The 14,280-nt window shown below is 46.8% G+C and overlaps 1 protein-coding gene across 2 annotated transcripts in view; it reads right to left on the bottom strand.

Annotated features, from left to right (window-relative positions):
• The window catches only part of N4BP1 (NEDD4 binding protein 1), a 43,227-nt gene extending 36,051 nt beyond the window's left edge, over nucleotides 1–7,176 (bottom strand). Inside the window, exon 1 of one of the 2 annotated variants that reach the window (XM_037516299.1) lies at nucleotides 6,731–7,176. In XM_037516299.1, coding sequence (XP_037372196.1) covers nucleotides 6,731–6,928 — 198 coding nt within the window. In that variant the 5' untranslated portion in view covers nucleotides 6,929–7,176. Of the gene's footprint in view, nucleotides 1–5,795; nucleotides 5,982–6,730 lie in introns of those variants that run through there. The other variant, XM_054697049.1, reaches the window with a different exon arrangement.
• Between the last annotated feature and the right edge of the window lie 7,104 nt (nucleotides 7,177–14,280).

Genomic DNA, 14,280 nt, shown 5'->3' with positions numbered 1-14,280 from the left:
GCAGCAAAGTAGGGACTATAGTGGAAGAGAAATTGGTGCTCTGGTGGTGGGTGTGGTGTGATAACATACATCTGTAGAGCTGTGGGCTGATATCCTAAAACACAAGTATTGTAGTATAATAAACACGATTAAAAAAATTTTTTTTAAAGAATTGATAAAGATGTAAGTGATTAGTACATAGGGAGCAGATTAGCAGATAAGGAGTTTCTACCAAAATATGCCAAAATCACAACCAACTCATATAGAAAATTCACATGTAAATTCACACAGCTTTATTCATCAACTAATATAAAATTACTAATTTGGTCAGCGCTAAGACTGAACAAAGCCTCCAAGTCGAAAAGAACCTCTTAAAAGAGTAACAATTAAAATAAGTAATTGTTTCCTTGAACAAAAGGACTTTCCTATGTTGTTACCGTATGACGTAACTTTTTTATACTGTAAAGATTCCCCCCACTTTGTTTTTGAAATGCATGACTGCTAACTTTAAATAATTAATTTAGTAAAATGCCACAGAACAAGATGGTGTGCTTGATTTCATTAAAACACAACCGCACTGGCTGGAGACAGACAGGGAAGCAAAACTAAGCTGTGGGCAATCTGACCCCAGCATCATCCGTGTCAATTACCCCTTATTTCAACATTCTGGTATACCCCCAAAAAATATCAACAATGAGAAAAGACTGAACCATTGTTTCTTAAGAAGATGTTCATAACCATAATGAGTTAAAAATTCTAGGAAATGCAGGAAGGCCACCAACCTCCTTTCTGGTAAAATCAAAACAAAAACTCCATGTCACTACCTAGTATTACATTGACGAATGATTTCCTTCACAAGCAATCTACTGTCCAAGAGCTCATTCACGAAACATGGTATACTGGGGTCTGACAAAAGGAAATGAAACAACACAGGCTTTATCTTACCCCTCTGAAGTCAGTGCGGTAATAGATCACAAATGAAAAATGGACTGGATGTTAGCCTACAGTAGCGTTTTCTCTGGTGTACTATAATTTCAATATGGAGGATTCATTAGTCCTCCAATTAACTTCCCTATAAGCCCTTCAGTCTGGTGTTCCTGGAGGTGACTGGCTGTGCCTCATGGCGGTTGCTCACTGCTGTGAGATGATGCCTGAATAAAACGACAACTGATGAACAGCTGGGGCTCCCAAATTCCTCACCCGAAAGAAGAAAGTGTATAACAAGCAGCCATGCCAGTTTCTGCTCTTTCATTGGTTAACCTCCCGAGACAAGCTCCTGGCTCACAACTAACTGCAGCACCCAATTTCCTATGGTGACCTTGGTGGCCTCAGCAGTGCATCATCTCCAGATGCCTCACACTTTCATCTTGTCTATCTTCTCACTTCCCTAAGTTGAAAGAAATACTTCCACTTTACCCTCCCACCGCTGTGACCCTTTAGTCCTCAGAGTCATTCTCAGAGTCATCCTCAGGATTCCTCTATACCCAACATTATGATTTCTGCAAATCTTTTCTCACAAACTCTAGAATTCTCCAAATGTTAGTGAACTTGTCCTCTGTCTGCAGGATTGCCAGAGTCTACTGAGGTCTCGTCCCTTCACTTTTCTCACAGTTCAGTAAGCCCCTTCTGCTTTCATCTGCCGCCTCCCCAGTCAAAACCCCTCCAGGATGTTAGTTCCCTGAAAACAGAAAGTCAGTTTTGTGTATATTTTGTTTGTACTAGCCATTTCCTGGGTCTCACTTTACCGTGCTCAAGGGCAGCTTAGTTCCCTCAGTCCTTGTGTGTTGGCTCCACCAATCTCCATTCTGGGGGGAAATCATCACCTGCTAGAGAATTTCTGGATCGTGATAAATTAACACCTTCCCTGGCCCTTTTTAGTTCAATAGTTTTTTGCTGTTTTTTTTTTTTTTTTTTTTTTTGGTTATCTTTTCCAGTGTATTTCCAACAGTCCATGCACATCCCCATCTTCAAGTTCTCATCCCTCCCCTAAATGAACTGGCATCTTATTTTACTCAGACAGTACTGTAAGCCACCGAGGTTTTTCACTGCCTTCTCCAAACTGAGAAATTGGCATCTCCACTCATCCTGTCTCTTACTATGGAAGCAGAGGTCCTGAACAGGCAATTCAGAACCTCAATCTGACAAGTTTTGTTGTGCATCCTTGGTAGCTTTTTATTTGTTTTTTTGAACATATATATTTTAAAGAATACATTAATGGAAAATTATTAAGATATAATTCACAGCACACGTTTGTTAAAACATAAATTAGTTGCCTGTTTTTTTAAAAAAGACAGATTTTACATTATGAAGCCCAGGCGACTGGTTTCTTGTGGATGAGAAGGTCAGACATCACTGGACTGTCTGGCTGGGCACAGGCATTGTCCTGAGATGGCACAGGCCGGTAGTCCACCAGCTCCTCCCCTACCAACCAGCCATTCCCTGTGCAGTCTGCCTACCTGGTCCCAGGGAGCATTTTGAATTCGTGGTTTTTTGATCCAAAGGAAGCCTCCTAATTCTCCTCACTCCCCAGGGCGAGATCTTTTTAATCTCTTTCTTTCCCACCACTGCCAGACTCCAAGAATATCACCCCTGCTTTGTACCTTTTTTCTCTGTGTGTATAAGGCAACATATATTCAGTATCACCCCTTCCTCTCTGAAATTCAACCCTCAACCCCCTTGTTTCCTTAAGTCATCCACCAGTGGCCCAGTCCCATCCTGGTTACATTTGTAACACCTTGCACCAACTCTGATAGTTAAGTATATAGTGAGATACAGTTTCCAAGTTTGTCTCCTCTGCTATGCTGTGGGTTTCTCCAGGCTACAGATAGTACACAGTGCCTTCTTCTGGCTTCCCTTGCATTTTCAGACATTGCCTCTCTAGCCCTGAAGTAATGTCACATCATGGTAACAGCTGCTAAACACTCACCCCCAATTTCTTTACTTCTATCTTTACAAACCAGCAATGAGCCACTCTGAGTAGCTCAAGTCTGGAGGTGTAAATGCCGACAATGGAGGCACTTCTTAGACACGTAAATCTGACGGCATCACTCAAGTTGTTATACCCCTTCCATAACTGCCCACTGCTTGCCTTCCTGGTAAATCCATGTTCTTCAATAGGCCTCAAGGGCTCTGTGACCAGGCCACTTTCTACCTCTGTCCATTTCCTCCATTCCCTTCCTACACGTGAGGAGTCTGTAATAAAATGGTATGATTTCATATCCCTCTGATTCTGCAAATGTGCTTTCCTCTGGGAATCTCTTATTCATCCACTAGCACCCAGTGGTTGCCAGTGGGCAACCCTTCCATTCCTGTATTATTGTGTTAAAAAGAAGCAGGCCCCCAAATGGAATCACTTATGCTAAGCCCCACATCACCAAACTGAAAGTTAGTTTCCGCTGTTCCAGAAATGGAACCAAAAACCAGTCATTTGGGAATAACCTCATCAGCACTGGCCTGAAAGACTTCTATAATCCCCTAGAGGAAAGTAACCTTGCCACAACCACTGTTTACTAACTAAACTTTCTTGTCTCAGATCCCTCTGCCCATGAAAGTCTTCAGTGTGCATAGCTCCTTATGGCTCCTTCCTACCTACTGGATGGGATGTTGTTCATTCATAAAGCTTGAGTAAAAGCAGTATAATCTTTAAAGTCATGTTCACCTGTTTTTTTTTTTAAACATCTGCACACTGTACACATACTTCAAAAAAATACTAAATGTATCATACCCTATTGTTTCCCAATCTGTCTCCTCTACTAGGCCTGGCATTCTTGAGGTCAAGAAGCAACAACTAGTTTACTTCCTGACAAGTTTTCTTTAAATGTAGGCTACCTGGCCCTATCAACCAATAGCACGTGCGATATACCCACCACCCTTTCTGCCAGCAGGGCTTAAAACCTCTCCATCATTCCTGCATCTGCTCAGCTGCCAAGTCCCAGTAAAAACCTGGTCACTCCACCACGTCCAGTTCTAACATGATACAAAGTCCCTGCTACAGTTGGGTCTTCCGGCCTCCATGAAGAGCTTCAAACAAACCCTTCCCTTCTCAAAATTCCTCACTGACTTTTTCTTATAAGGCATTTGGGTCCCTGGAGGAATCATCTCTCACAAGGGACTGTGACACTTCCCACTAAGTTACTTCATGTTTTCTAGCTTCAGTTCTTTTTTTCACGACGACCTCCACCTGGAACTCTTCTCCTAGCTTTTCAAAGTCCAACTTACGTGCTGCTGCTTTCAACAAATGTTCCCTTTGACAAACTTGCAGACCACTCTTACAGAGCGTGTGACCTTTTTTTAACCACAGGACATTATCACTGTCTACCAAGCAGCCCCATCTCATCTCTTTCTAGCCAATGGAGATTTAACAAACTCTGTACATTCTCCTTACTCTAGCATTTGCTAAAGGGCGGTGAAACATTTTTATAGGAGGAAACCAAAATAAACTACTAAATGGGACTTAGAAGAGCTGAACTCATCTTATTCTAGTCAGATTCTACCAGTTACTGAAAAACTCTTTAAACTTTCCTTCTCCCAAACCTTCCCTTCCCGCCTTTACAGCTTAACTTAAAACTGTAGATGTTAAAGTCTGCATTCCTGTTCTTAATAGTTTTCTTTTCCTCAAAAAAATATAAAACAAACTCCAAAATGAATTAACAAGAACTTAAAGAGACCTTAAGTGTGTATCACTTCTACCGATGAGTCTCAAGGGGGGTGGGGAGGTGAGAAGGATCTCTTAGATCTCTTAGAGGTGGGAGGGTTGGATTATGAGTAACACATATCACACAGATCAATGGGCAGGTGACACATACCACCAAGATACTGTAAGCCACACCTTTTCCAAGTAGCTTATGCTAAACTCTGCAGCAGGCACTGGCAAGAGAAGTGGAGCTGGGAGGGTCTGGCAGAATGAGCAGTGACGTTCTGTATTGCAAAGGGAGAACTTTCATGCTTGGAATGAGACTAGAGGAAAGCTGAACAGGGAGCAGACAGAGCACACAGCAAGGTTCAGTGAGATTAGTTAAAGATGACAGCAAAGGTTTAAGCTGAGAGATACTAAGAAACAGAATTGGGAAAATAAGGTGGGGTTGAACTAATCAACATTTTGTAAATCACAGAACTCATGATTTAGTTTAGTCTGAGGTAGGCCAACAGGAAGCCCAGTAGGTCTAAGAGCAGAACAACTTTTTGAGGGGAGGATTAGTCTAATAAGAGGAGGAAGGAGTACAGTGCAGGTAATGAAGGGACGGACACACACCAAGAATGAAGGTCTTAATAGCAACGAAGATAATGGAGAGGAATGAATGCATCTAAGAGACTTTCTGAAGAAATAACAGGACTTAGTCACTGTCACAACAAGCTTTTTAGCCCTGGTGAGTGGGAAGAAATTGCCTAGCTGGGGAGGAAAAAAAGAAGGAGCCCCAGAAGAAGTTGTCCAAAATCAGACAGCTGATTTTAAAAATTAAGAGCAGGAAAGTAAATTTGATTCAACAACTACACTATTTTAATTTAAGGTGTGGAGGAAAAAACATACAGTTAAGTGTCCAATCGCCTCTAAATAAGTGAAGAGCAAGCATCCAGGCTTCTTTGTTATCTAAGAAAGTTAGGAATTCAGGCGAATCAGATTCAAGGGCACAGAAATATCTGAAGTAGGATGCCAAATATGCACCCTCCCAAAGTTGAACTCCAAGAACGTTCATCATTCCCGAGGCAGGTATCAAGAATTTGGGCTCTGGAAACAAGTTTCCTGTGTTTGAAGCCTGGCTCCTCTCCCACCCCACACCCACCAACTCAAGGTGAAACTTAGATTGGGGGGGGGGTACCTCAATTGCTGCCTTTTTGGCTTGGGGCAGGAGAGTAGTTGAAGGTGTAGAATGGGTGTAAGCCTGAAATGCTGATTTAGACAGAAAGCGCATCACCTTTTTTCAGTTTCAGTTTCCCCAGCTGTTGAGAGAGAGACAGAGAGACAGAGACAAAGAGAGAGAGATAAAGAGACAGAGAGGGAGAGGGAGGGAGGGAGGAAGGGAGGGAGGGAGAGGGAGGGAGAGAGGAGAAAGAGGATAATGAAATCGATCTCATTGGATTGTAGGACTCCATTTGACAATCCTTCTGACGTATTGAGTATAACAACATCCGATGGTATATGGCCACCAACAGTTTTAGTTGTTCACGTCAACACAAGCAATGATGCCATTTTCAACACTATTCCTAAACCCCCTATCTCCATGACAGCCCCTCACTATTTTACTATTACGGCTTGATCACATTTTCGAAGGGGACGGACATCCCCAAAAGGTTGAGAACGCCTGCAGCCGAGACCTGGGGAGAGAAACGCGGCTGAGGGGGTGGGCGAGGAGGCTGCGCGCCCGGCCAGGCGTCTGGCCCCGCGCACCATCTCGGGGGTGCAGGGGGCACGACAACAGGCAACCCTCGCTGCGCGCACACTCCCGGCCAGCCCCCGGGCCCCGCGCCTGGCACCCATCACATCCCCCACGCGAACCTTCACCACAGCACGCCGACCTGGGTGCTTTCGTCAGCGCCACTTTACAAACGGGGAAACTGAGGCGCCGCAGAGCGAACCGCTAGCCAAGGTCACATGGCTCGCCCGCCGAGAACGCAGGTCCAGTGGCTCCCGAGGCTGCGCTCTCGGCCCGCTCCCAGGGCAGGAAGGAGGGAGCGGGGGGCGCCCCAGGACCACAACCGAGCGCCGGGCGCGGGCCGGGGAGGGCAGGCGCGCGGGGGCGGCGGCCGGACTCACCTTGGCGCTGTGCACCGCCTCCTGCGCCCCGTGGAGCTGCAGCCAGATGCGGGCGGGCAGCGGCTCCTCGGCGCCGAGCGCGCCCAGCACCGCCAGGTTCACACCGAACAGGCCTTCGATGCGGCCCCGGTTCCGCTCCAGCAGCGCCGCCTTCTCGGCGGGCGCCGTGAACTCGTCCAGCACCGCCAGGGCCGCCATGGCGGGCGCGGCCTCCCGCGGCGGCGCCGGGGGCCGAAGGCGGCGACGCCCCCTCAGCGTGCGGCCGCCACCCGCGCCCGTCAGGCCCGTCACGCGTCGCCGGCCCTTCCGGCCGCCCTGCCCCGACCCGCGCCGCCCCGCCGCCCGCCCGCAGGCCCGTTACACCATCCCGCCGCGGCCGCCGCAGCTTGGCAACTGCGGGCTGAGAACCCCTCGGTGCTCGCGCCGCCGCCGCCGCGGGCCGGGCCCCGCCGCCGCGCATGCGCCTACTCGTCGCCGTCGTTGCTACTCACCGCCCCCCTGGAAGGGCGGGGCGCCAGAAGTTGACGTCACGTGCGATCGCCATGTTTGTTGTGGGCAAAGCGACGGATCCGGAGGCGCCTGGGTGGCCTTCTTTGGTGAGGGCACAGGGCTTTCGTGTGACGGATAAACGCGTGAATTTCTGGCGTGACGGAGAAGGAAACTGAGGCTCAGAGCCAGGAGGCGAAGCCGATCCCTTGTCACGCGAGGGATTTGACTTTACAGATCTTCAAGTCCAAACTCGGGCTCCAGCAATTCATCGATTGGCAAATAGGTCTCCGTCCGGCTTGCTCTCTCCTCTTCTCCCTCCCTGCTTCCCTTTTTCTCTCCCTCCTCCCTATTTTCTCCCTCCTCCTCTCCCCCAACTTTTTCTCTCCCCTCGTACCCTTCACCACCTCTCTTCCTTCCTTTCCTTTCTCTTCCCAGTCTTTACCCCCTTGATCTCTCTGTGAAAATGGCATCAGGAAGAAAATGGAGATAATAATTATGTAAAATTGAAAAGCAAAAAAGCCATGAAGAACAAACGAAGAGAATGATTTCTTCAGGGACGATAGGAGGACAGTTGCTATAGGAAAGTTACAAAACGTGGGGAATTAAAGTCTCACCTGTGATCTTAACTGTGGGGCATGGGCGAATACACACCCTTAACCCCTCTCCAAGTCTGTTTTCCTAACGGTAAAAACAAAGTTTGCTCTCAAGTGTGTCTAAGGTCTTTCCCATATCTAAGTCCTGAGTCCTTGAAAACAGATTGTGGGCGAAAAGTGTTATTTCCTTCCTCTGGGCTAAATGTTTTGGATATAGCCAATAGGGACTGCAAGGATATTACTTAACCTTTCTAGGTCTTAAATTCCTCATCTATAAAAAGCTAACAATAGTACTTCCTATTGTGAAAACTAATACACTACCTGGACACAGTAAGTGATCACTAAAAATTAGCTATTATCGCTAAATTAGGGATATAATTAAAACTCCATTTTCATGGAAAAAGTGTGAATTCTGCAGCCATAGTGAACTTGTAAGCCCAGGAGCCCCCTCCATCTGTGTCAATTTCCCCCTGAGGAGAAAGAAGGGGAATCTAAGGATATTTGCTCTTGGAAATGACGTGAGGGAATGGGCTTGGTAAGAGGGATTGCCCAAGGTAAAACCTGCCTGGGATCCCAGCTGTGGGGGGGTTTTCCATGTGCTGAAGACACTCAGCAGGTGTGGTCCCACCAAGAGATGACTCAGCACAGGGAAAAGAACCACACAGACCGTCAACTTCCTGCTCCCCCTGGGCTTTTCCCTTGGTATCCACACAATCAGCAAGCTTCAGGTAGATGACTTGGGATGAGTCAGGTGGTGAGCGTGGCCTTGCTGATAGATTGCACCTGGAGCTGGTGTTAGCCCATGTTATTTCCTGCCTTTTCCTTGCACTCATCTTGCATGGAATTGCTATTGTTCAGTGATCGGACAGAGCTTCCTCCTGGATGGTTCCTGTTTGCTCCCAGTGACTTCCTGGCCAGAGAGTCTTCATTGCTTAATTATAAGCAATGAGGAGAGGCTGCAGGAAAAGCACACAACAGCCCCTGCTCCTCCCCACAAAAACCCTGTCCTTGAACAACCCAAGCAGCACATTCTCACCCCCAGAAAAGAAAGTTGGACTATTATACTTTACTCAGATGTCACTGGGTTGGTGAATCAGAGATACAGCTTTTGGGTTTTTCACCCTTTTTAAAAGTCTTGCCAGTTCAAATCTGGTCACCATTTCCCTTTAGGGAACTCTCAAGGTTTCCTGAGTGTAGGGAACAAGGAGAGAGAAATCCCCTTTTAAGAAACTCCCTTGCTGCCTGCACTTTTGAACCACAACTTCCCTTAGCTGTCCAGCCTTGCCTGCCAGCCCAGAACAGTTTATGCGAGGGTGGGACCTGCAGAGTGCATTCCCCACGCTGTCCTTAGTCCCCATTCGCCAGACTAACCCCAGCAGCCACTGTGTTGAACACTTTTTTAACTTTTAGGAAGCCTGAGCCCTGGGTTGCACTGCCCTGCCCCCATATCTGCTCTCTGAGGTTGCCCACTATGTCAGTGACTGAGTGAATTATTTTCACCTCAGCCACATCCTCTAGACCAGGTTTGGCGGTAATAAAGATGACATTTTGATCTTTACCTGTGTGATGCCTGCTTTTATTTCTCAGTTCTGAACGCAGGAGGGGCAGAACCAGTGTGTATTGGCCTCCTCAAACTCCAGTTGTGGTTGCTATTGTTATCATTCCTATTCAAAGATGAGGAAATAGAAGCTTAGCTAGGTTCTGGAATCTTCCACAGAGCTGGAAAATGAAGTGTTAGGAATAGGGATTTGAATTTAGGCAATATGATTCTCTGCTGCTGATCTCATATGTTATGCCTTTAAGACAACAAAGCTGTATCTGCCTCCACCCCCTCCTGGCCTTGTGCAAAAGTAAGCAAAAGCGGAGAATACATCCTCTGAGCAACCCCTGATAAATGGCCCCTGCTTGCCTAAGGTTCTGTCAAGGACCTTAGGCACACCGAGCCAGGCTGATAGACACCAGGTGTCCCTGGCATTGCCTGCAGTCTGTAGGTTAGTGTGTCTTCCTGGATTCTTTGGTTTTGGGGTCATAACATCTAGGGCTTTCATTGGTGTAATAATATCTAGGGCTTTCACATGAGAGCTAGGAATCCAATTGTGTTTCAGCTGCACACAAGTTTAAATAAATTTGCAAGCTGTTTGTTTCTCTTATCTTGCTTGTCACTAGTTCAAGCCACCATCTCTTCCTTGCACACTTGTGGGGTCTCATACATTTTCCCTGGCCTCTCTTTAAATGTCAGGAGTAACTGCTATAAGATTGGGAGAAATTATTTACAAATATCACATAAACTCCTAACTTAGAGTTGCAGCTCTTGCAAAGATCTGTTTCCTGCCTACTCTGGCTATAAGACTTTGTTCACCAGGTTTAGCTTGCTTGCCTCAGGGCATTTGCATGTGCTGTTCCTCCTTGCCTTCGTTTCATTTAGTTAAATCCAGCTCAACAAGCAGATCTGAGTTCAAGAGCAACTTGTTCAGGACTTCATTCACTGGCCACTGGTGACTCAAGTCCCCTTGTGACAGGCTGGTGGGGATACCAGCACCTTTCATGCACAGCAGGGCTGGTCTTATGTGTGCTGGTGTGATAACACTGATCCAGTACCTTTCCAGATGTTATCAGCCCATCAGCTCTTTGAGGACCATGGCATGAGGCTGGATGGAGCTTTGTATTCCAGGAATGGGGGAGCTGGCTAGCTTGCAGCCTTTCATAATTGGGTATGTTAAGGGGGGACAGCACCCCAAGGTGGCAGGAGACTGGAGTCTCCAGAACCTAGTGAGCCAGTTACAGATTTTGTATTTTATCTTATGTGCAGAGGGAAGTGTTAAACAAAATTCAGCTGAGTAAATTTATTTTATTTTTTTAAGAGTTATTTATTTATGCATACAAGAACTGGGGTACAGGCCAGAGGTGTGGGGGCTGGAGGATTCACCAGAGAAAGAGTGGGGAACAGAACAGGCAGACTGACTGAAATGCACTTCTGAGGGGAACAGTGGGGAGACAGGAGAGGTCTGCTGTGCCATGTGGGCAGCTCCCTGGCCGGGGATCGAACTGCTGCAGAGGCTGTGGATAGCTTCATAGAGCTGTGCTTAACCCCTTGTGCCACCAGGGAGGCCCCATCTGGGTAAATTTAAAGATCTTAGTGGTTTTATTCAAATTTCACAAATCAGTCAGCATTCCCTCTAACAAATAGAAAGGTGCTCTGAAGAATCACACCAGTGTAAGATTTTTATAGGCAGAAGGGGAGTGGGGTGAGATGAGGAAAGAGGGAATTGTTTCAGGCCAGGTCCTTGGGGGGGGGGCAGGTGATAGAAGGGGCCAATCTGTCAGATTACCATGCTCAAGTTGACCAGGAAATTCCAGACTAACTGGTTAAGATTACATTCCTAGGAGAGGCTGAGACTGTGATTAAATGAGGTCATAAGTCGCAGCTATTTAACAAATGACTCCATTAGCACCAGTGACTCCATTTTGGACTTGTGGTCTCTCTTTTCACAGAAACCTCCCAGGTTTTTTTTTTTTTTTTTTTTTTTTAAGATTTATTTATTTATGCACACAAGAACTTTGGTGTAGGCCAGAGGTGCAGAGGGTGAGAGAGTTCACCAGAGACAGAGTGGGGAGCAGAACAGGCAGATCCATTGAAATACACTGCTGAGGGGAACAGAGGGTGAGCAGAGGGTGATGTGCCATGTGGGTCAACTCTCTGGCCAGGGATGGAACTCATGCTGCAGTGGCTGCTGATAGCTTGATAGGGCTGAGACTCAACCCCCTGTGCCACCAGGAGGTTCCCCCCCCCTTTTTTTTTAAGATTTATTTATTTATGCAGACAAGAACTGGGGTATAAAGTGAAGGTATGGGGAGTGAGAGGATTCACCAGAGACAGAATGGGAAGCAGAACAAGCAGATCTACTGAAATACACTGCTGAGGGGAGCAGTGGGCGATTCAGGAGAGGTCTGCTGCACCATGTGGGTCAGCTTCCTGACAGGGGATTGAACTCCGTGCTGCAGTGGCTGGCAATAGCTTCATAGTGCTGTGTTTTTAACCCTTGCACCACCAGGGAGGCCCTTCCCCAGGTCTGAAAGCAGCAAGGGCAGCATTTAATCTGTGCTCTGAGATCTCTCTTCCTCCCCAGGGGAAGAAGCCTAAAAGGGCCAGGGTGTGCCTAGGAAGAACACTTGGGAGAAGTTGGTCCAGGAGAGATAATGTCCTGGGAGGCCGGAGTGGGGACAGAGAAGAAGTCAAGAATATTTTCAGGGAGAGTCTCCACCTGGAAGTGCAGGGGGTGTCTATTCCCTTGGCTGCAGGAAAGCCTGGGTACTTCTGATGCTGCTAGTCCCCCTTTTCTCCCATTATCACTCCTTTGCAATTGTAGCATCCATGGTATTGAAACTGCTCTAACAATAACTCAAAGGGCTACCAGTGCTACAGTGTTAAAAAGAGCTATTTATGAAACTCAGTCATCTCAGGTGGGAGCACAGAGGGCCAAGCACTACCACGAAAATTGCTCCTGCCAGCGCCTGTGACCTGAATTCATAGCATCTCAACAATACATTGACATACTGAGCCAGAAAATTTTCTCTGTTTGTGCAGCCTGACCTGTGAGTTATGGGATGTTTGACTGAATCTCTGGGCTTTCCTCAGTAGTACCCTCACACTTTACTGGGGAGGGCAGCAAAAATGTCTCCGGATAGTGTCGAATGTCCCCTGGAGGGCAAAATTGCACACACACGTGCGCGCGCTCGCGCGCGTGTGCGCGCGCGCACACACACACACGCAGAACCATTGGTCTACACAAATTCAAAGAAAGCCCTGATTCTGGAACTGAGCAAGTGGGAATTCAGTCTCCTCCTCCCTTCTCATGCTCCTGTGAGCTGCACTCATATCAAATGTAGTGGAAGCCCCTGAGTCTCTCGTGTGGACAGTGTGAGAGGGTCCTGATCAATAGTGTGTTCACCAAGTAAGTGACAGCAGCTCACCACTCATTACCCATCACTGCTTCCATCTGCTTGTCTATAAACACATTCTTGCCAGACCTTCCTGTCTTTAAAGCTCAGCTTAAGTTTTTTTTTTCCCATGAGATCTTGTTGGCCCGTTCAACTTCCTGTGACTGTTAAGGGCAAATGAATGTGAATTCATTCATTCAGCAGATATTTACCATGTGTCAAGCATTGTTCTGAGTGTTGGGATATAACAATTTACAAAGCAAAGTATCCGTTCTTATGAATTCACCAGAGGGAGAGGACAATGAATGAACAAATGAATGAATGCATGATATAGTGTCAGAAAATGACTGCAGGAATTAAGAGGGCTCAATTTTCTAATCCCTTTTTGTCATAGACAGTCTCTAAAGATAGCCTTCAACAGTCTTTCCCTACTGTATCCCCCATATTGTTCTTTACATCAGGAATCTGGGCCGACTCTGACTGCATTGACCAATAGAATTCAGTAGAAGCATTATTCCAGGACTTCCAAGATAAATTCTTAAGACTCTTAGCTTCTACTTTCTTCTTCTTGGATTGATTTTTTGTGGGATAGTCCAATTTGGAACCTAGCTGCCATACCAGGAGGAAGCCCAAGTAGCTCTGTGGAGGAGAACCAATTCTTCCCCCAACCCCAGCTAGTGACCAACACCAAATGTAAATGAGTCCAGCTTGGGACTTCCAGCTACCAAGCATTCCAAATGACAAGCAATAGAACCATCTGGTCAACCACAGACTCACAAGAAATAGTAAATTATTAATTTAGAACATTGCACAATTCTGGGTGAATTGTTATGCAGTGATAGATTAAAAAAAAAAAAGCACATCTAAATTCATAGCCAATTGGCAGTCAACCATAGGAGCCAGACAGATATTTGAACTTATACGTGATTGAGTTGTTTGGAGGATGTGGTTAGTTAATTGCTTTACTCATGTACAAGACAGATTCCAGTGACTGGCACAGCCAGACACCCTCAGGCCTTCTATTTCCCTCTTCCCCCACCCGCAGGTGGGGAGGCCCCTTCCTGTGAGACAGACAGCAGACATGGACAGGAACACACTCTTCTGGGCAGGCTGGCTCCCCAATTCTCCTGAAATCGTCAACCTGACAACTTAGTGGAGCCATAGGGGAGAGGGAGTGATGGTGGAGCGTCCAAGGAGATGGTCCGACCTGGCTCCTCTATATGAAGAATGAGGAAAAAGTATTCCCCAACAGTGACAGGGATTCTGAAATGGGGAAGGTGCAAGCTACTTTGCATAGGTAAGACAGGGAAGGCTGTCATTTGAGGAGCTGAAATCTAAAAAGTTGACATCTGGACAGGAATCTGGAAGGAGTTAGGAGCCATGGGGATATCCTGACAAGGGTTATTAGTCAGAGCAGTTAGGAAAAAGGCCTGGTTGTCGGCAGAGCAGCAAGGAAGCCTGCCTGCCTTAAGGTGGGTGAACAAGGACAGGAGGAGAAGGACTAAGGTTGAGATGTGAGCAGTGTCCCAC

This window comes from Talpa occidentalis, unplaced genomic scaffold (genome assembly GCF_014898055.3).
Source record: "Talpa occidentalis isolate TD23 unplaced genomic scaffold, MPIMG_talOcc4v2.1 talOcc4.17, whole genome shotgun sequence".
NCBI classification, from domain to species: Eukaryota; Metazoa; Chordata; class Mammalia; order Eulipotyphla; family Talpidae; genus Talpa; species Talpa occidentalis.
The sequence above is the reverse complement of the archived record's forward strand: the minus strand, read 5'-3'. Positions and strand labels throughout refer to the sequence as shown.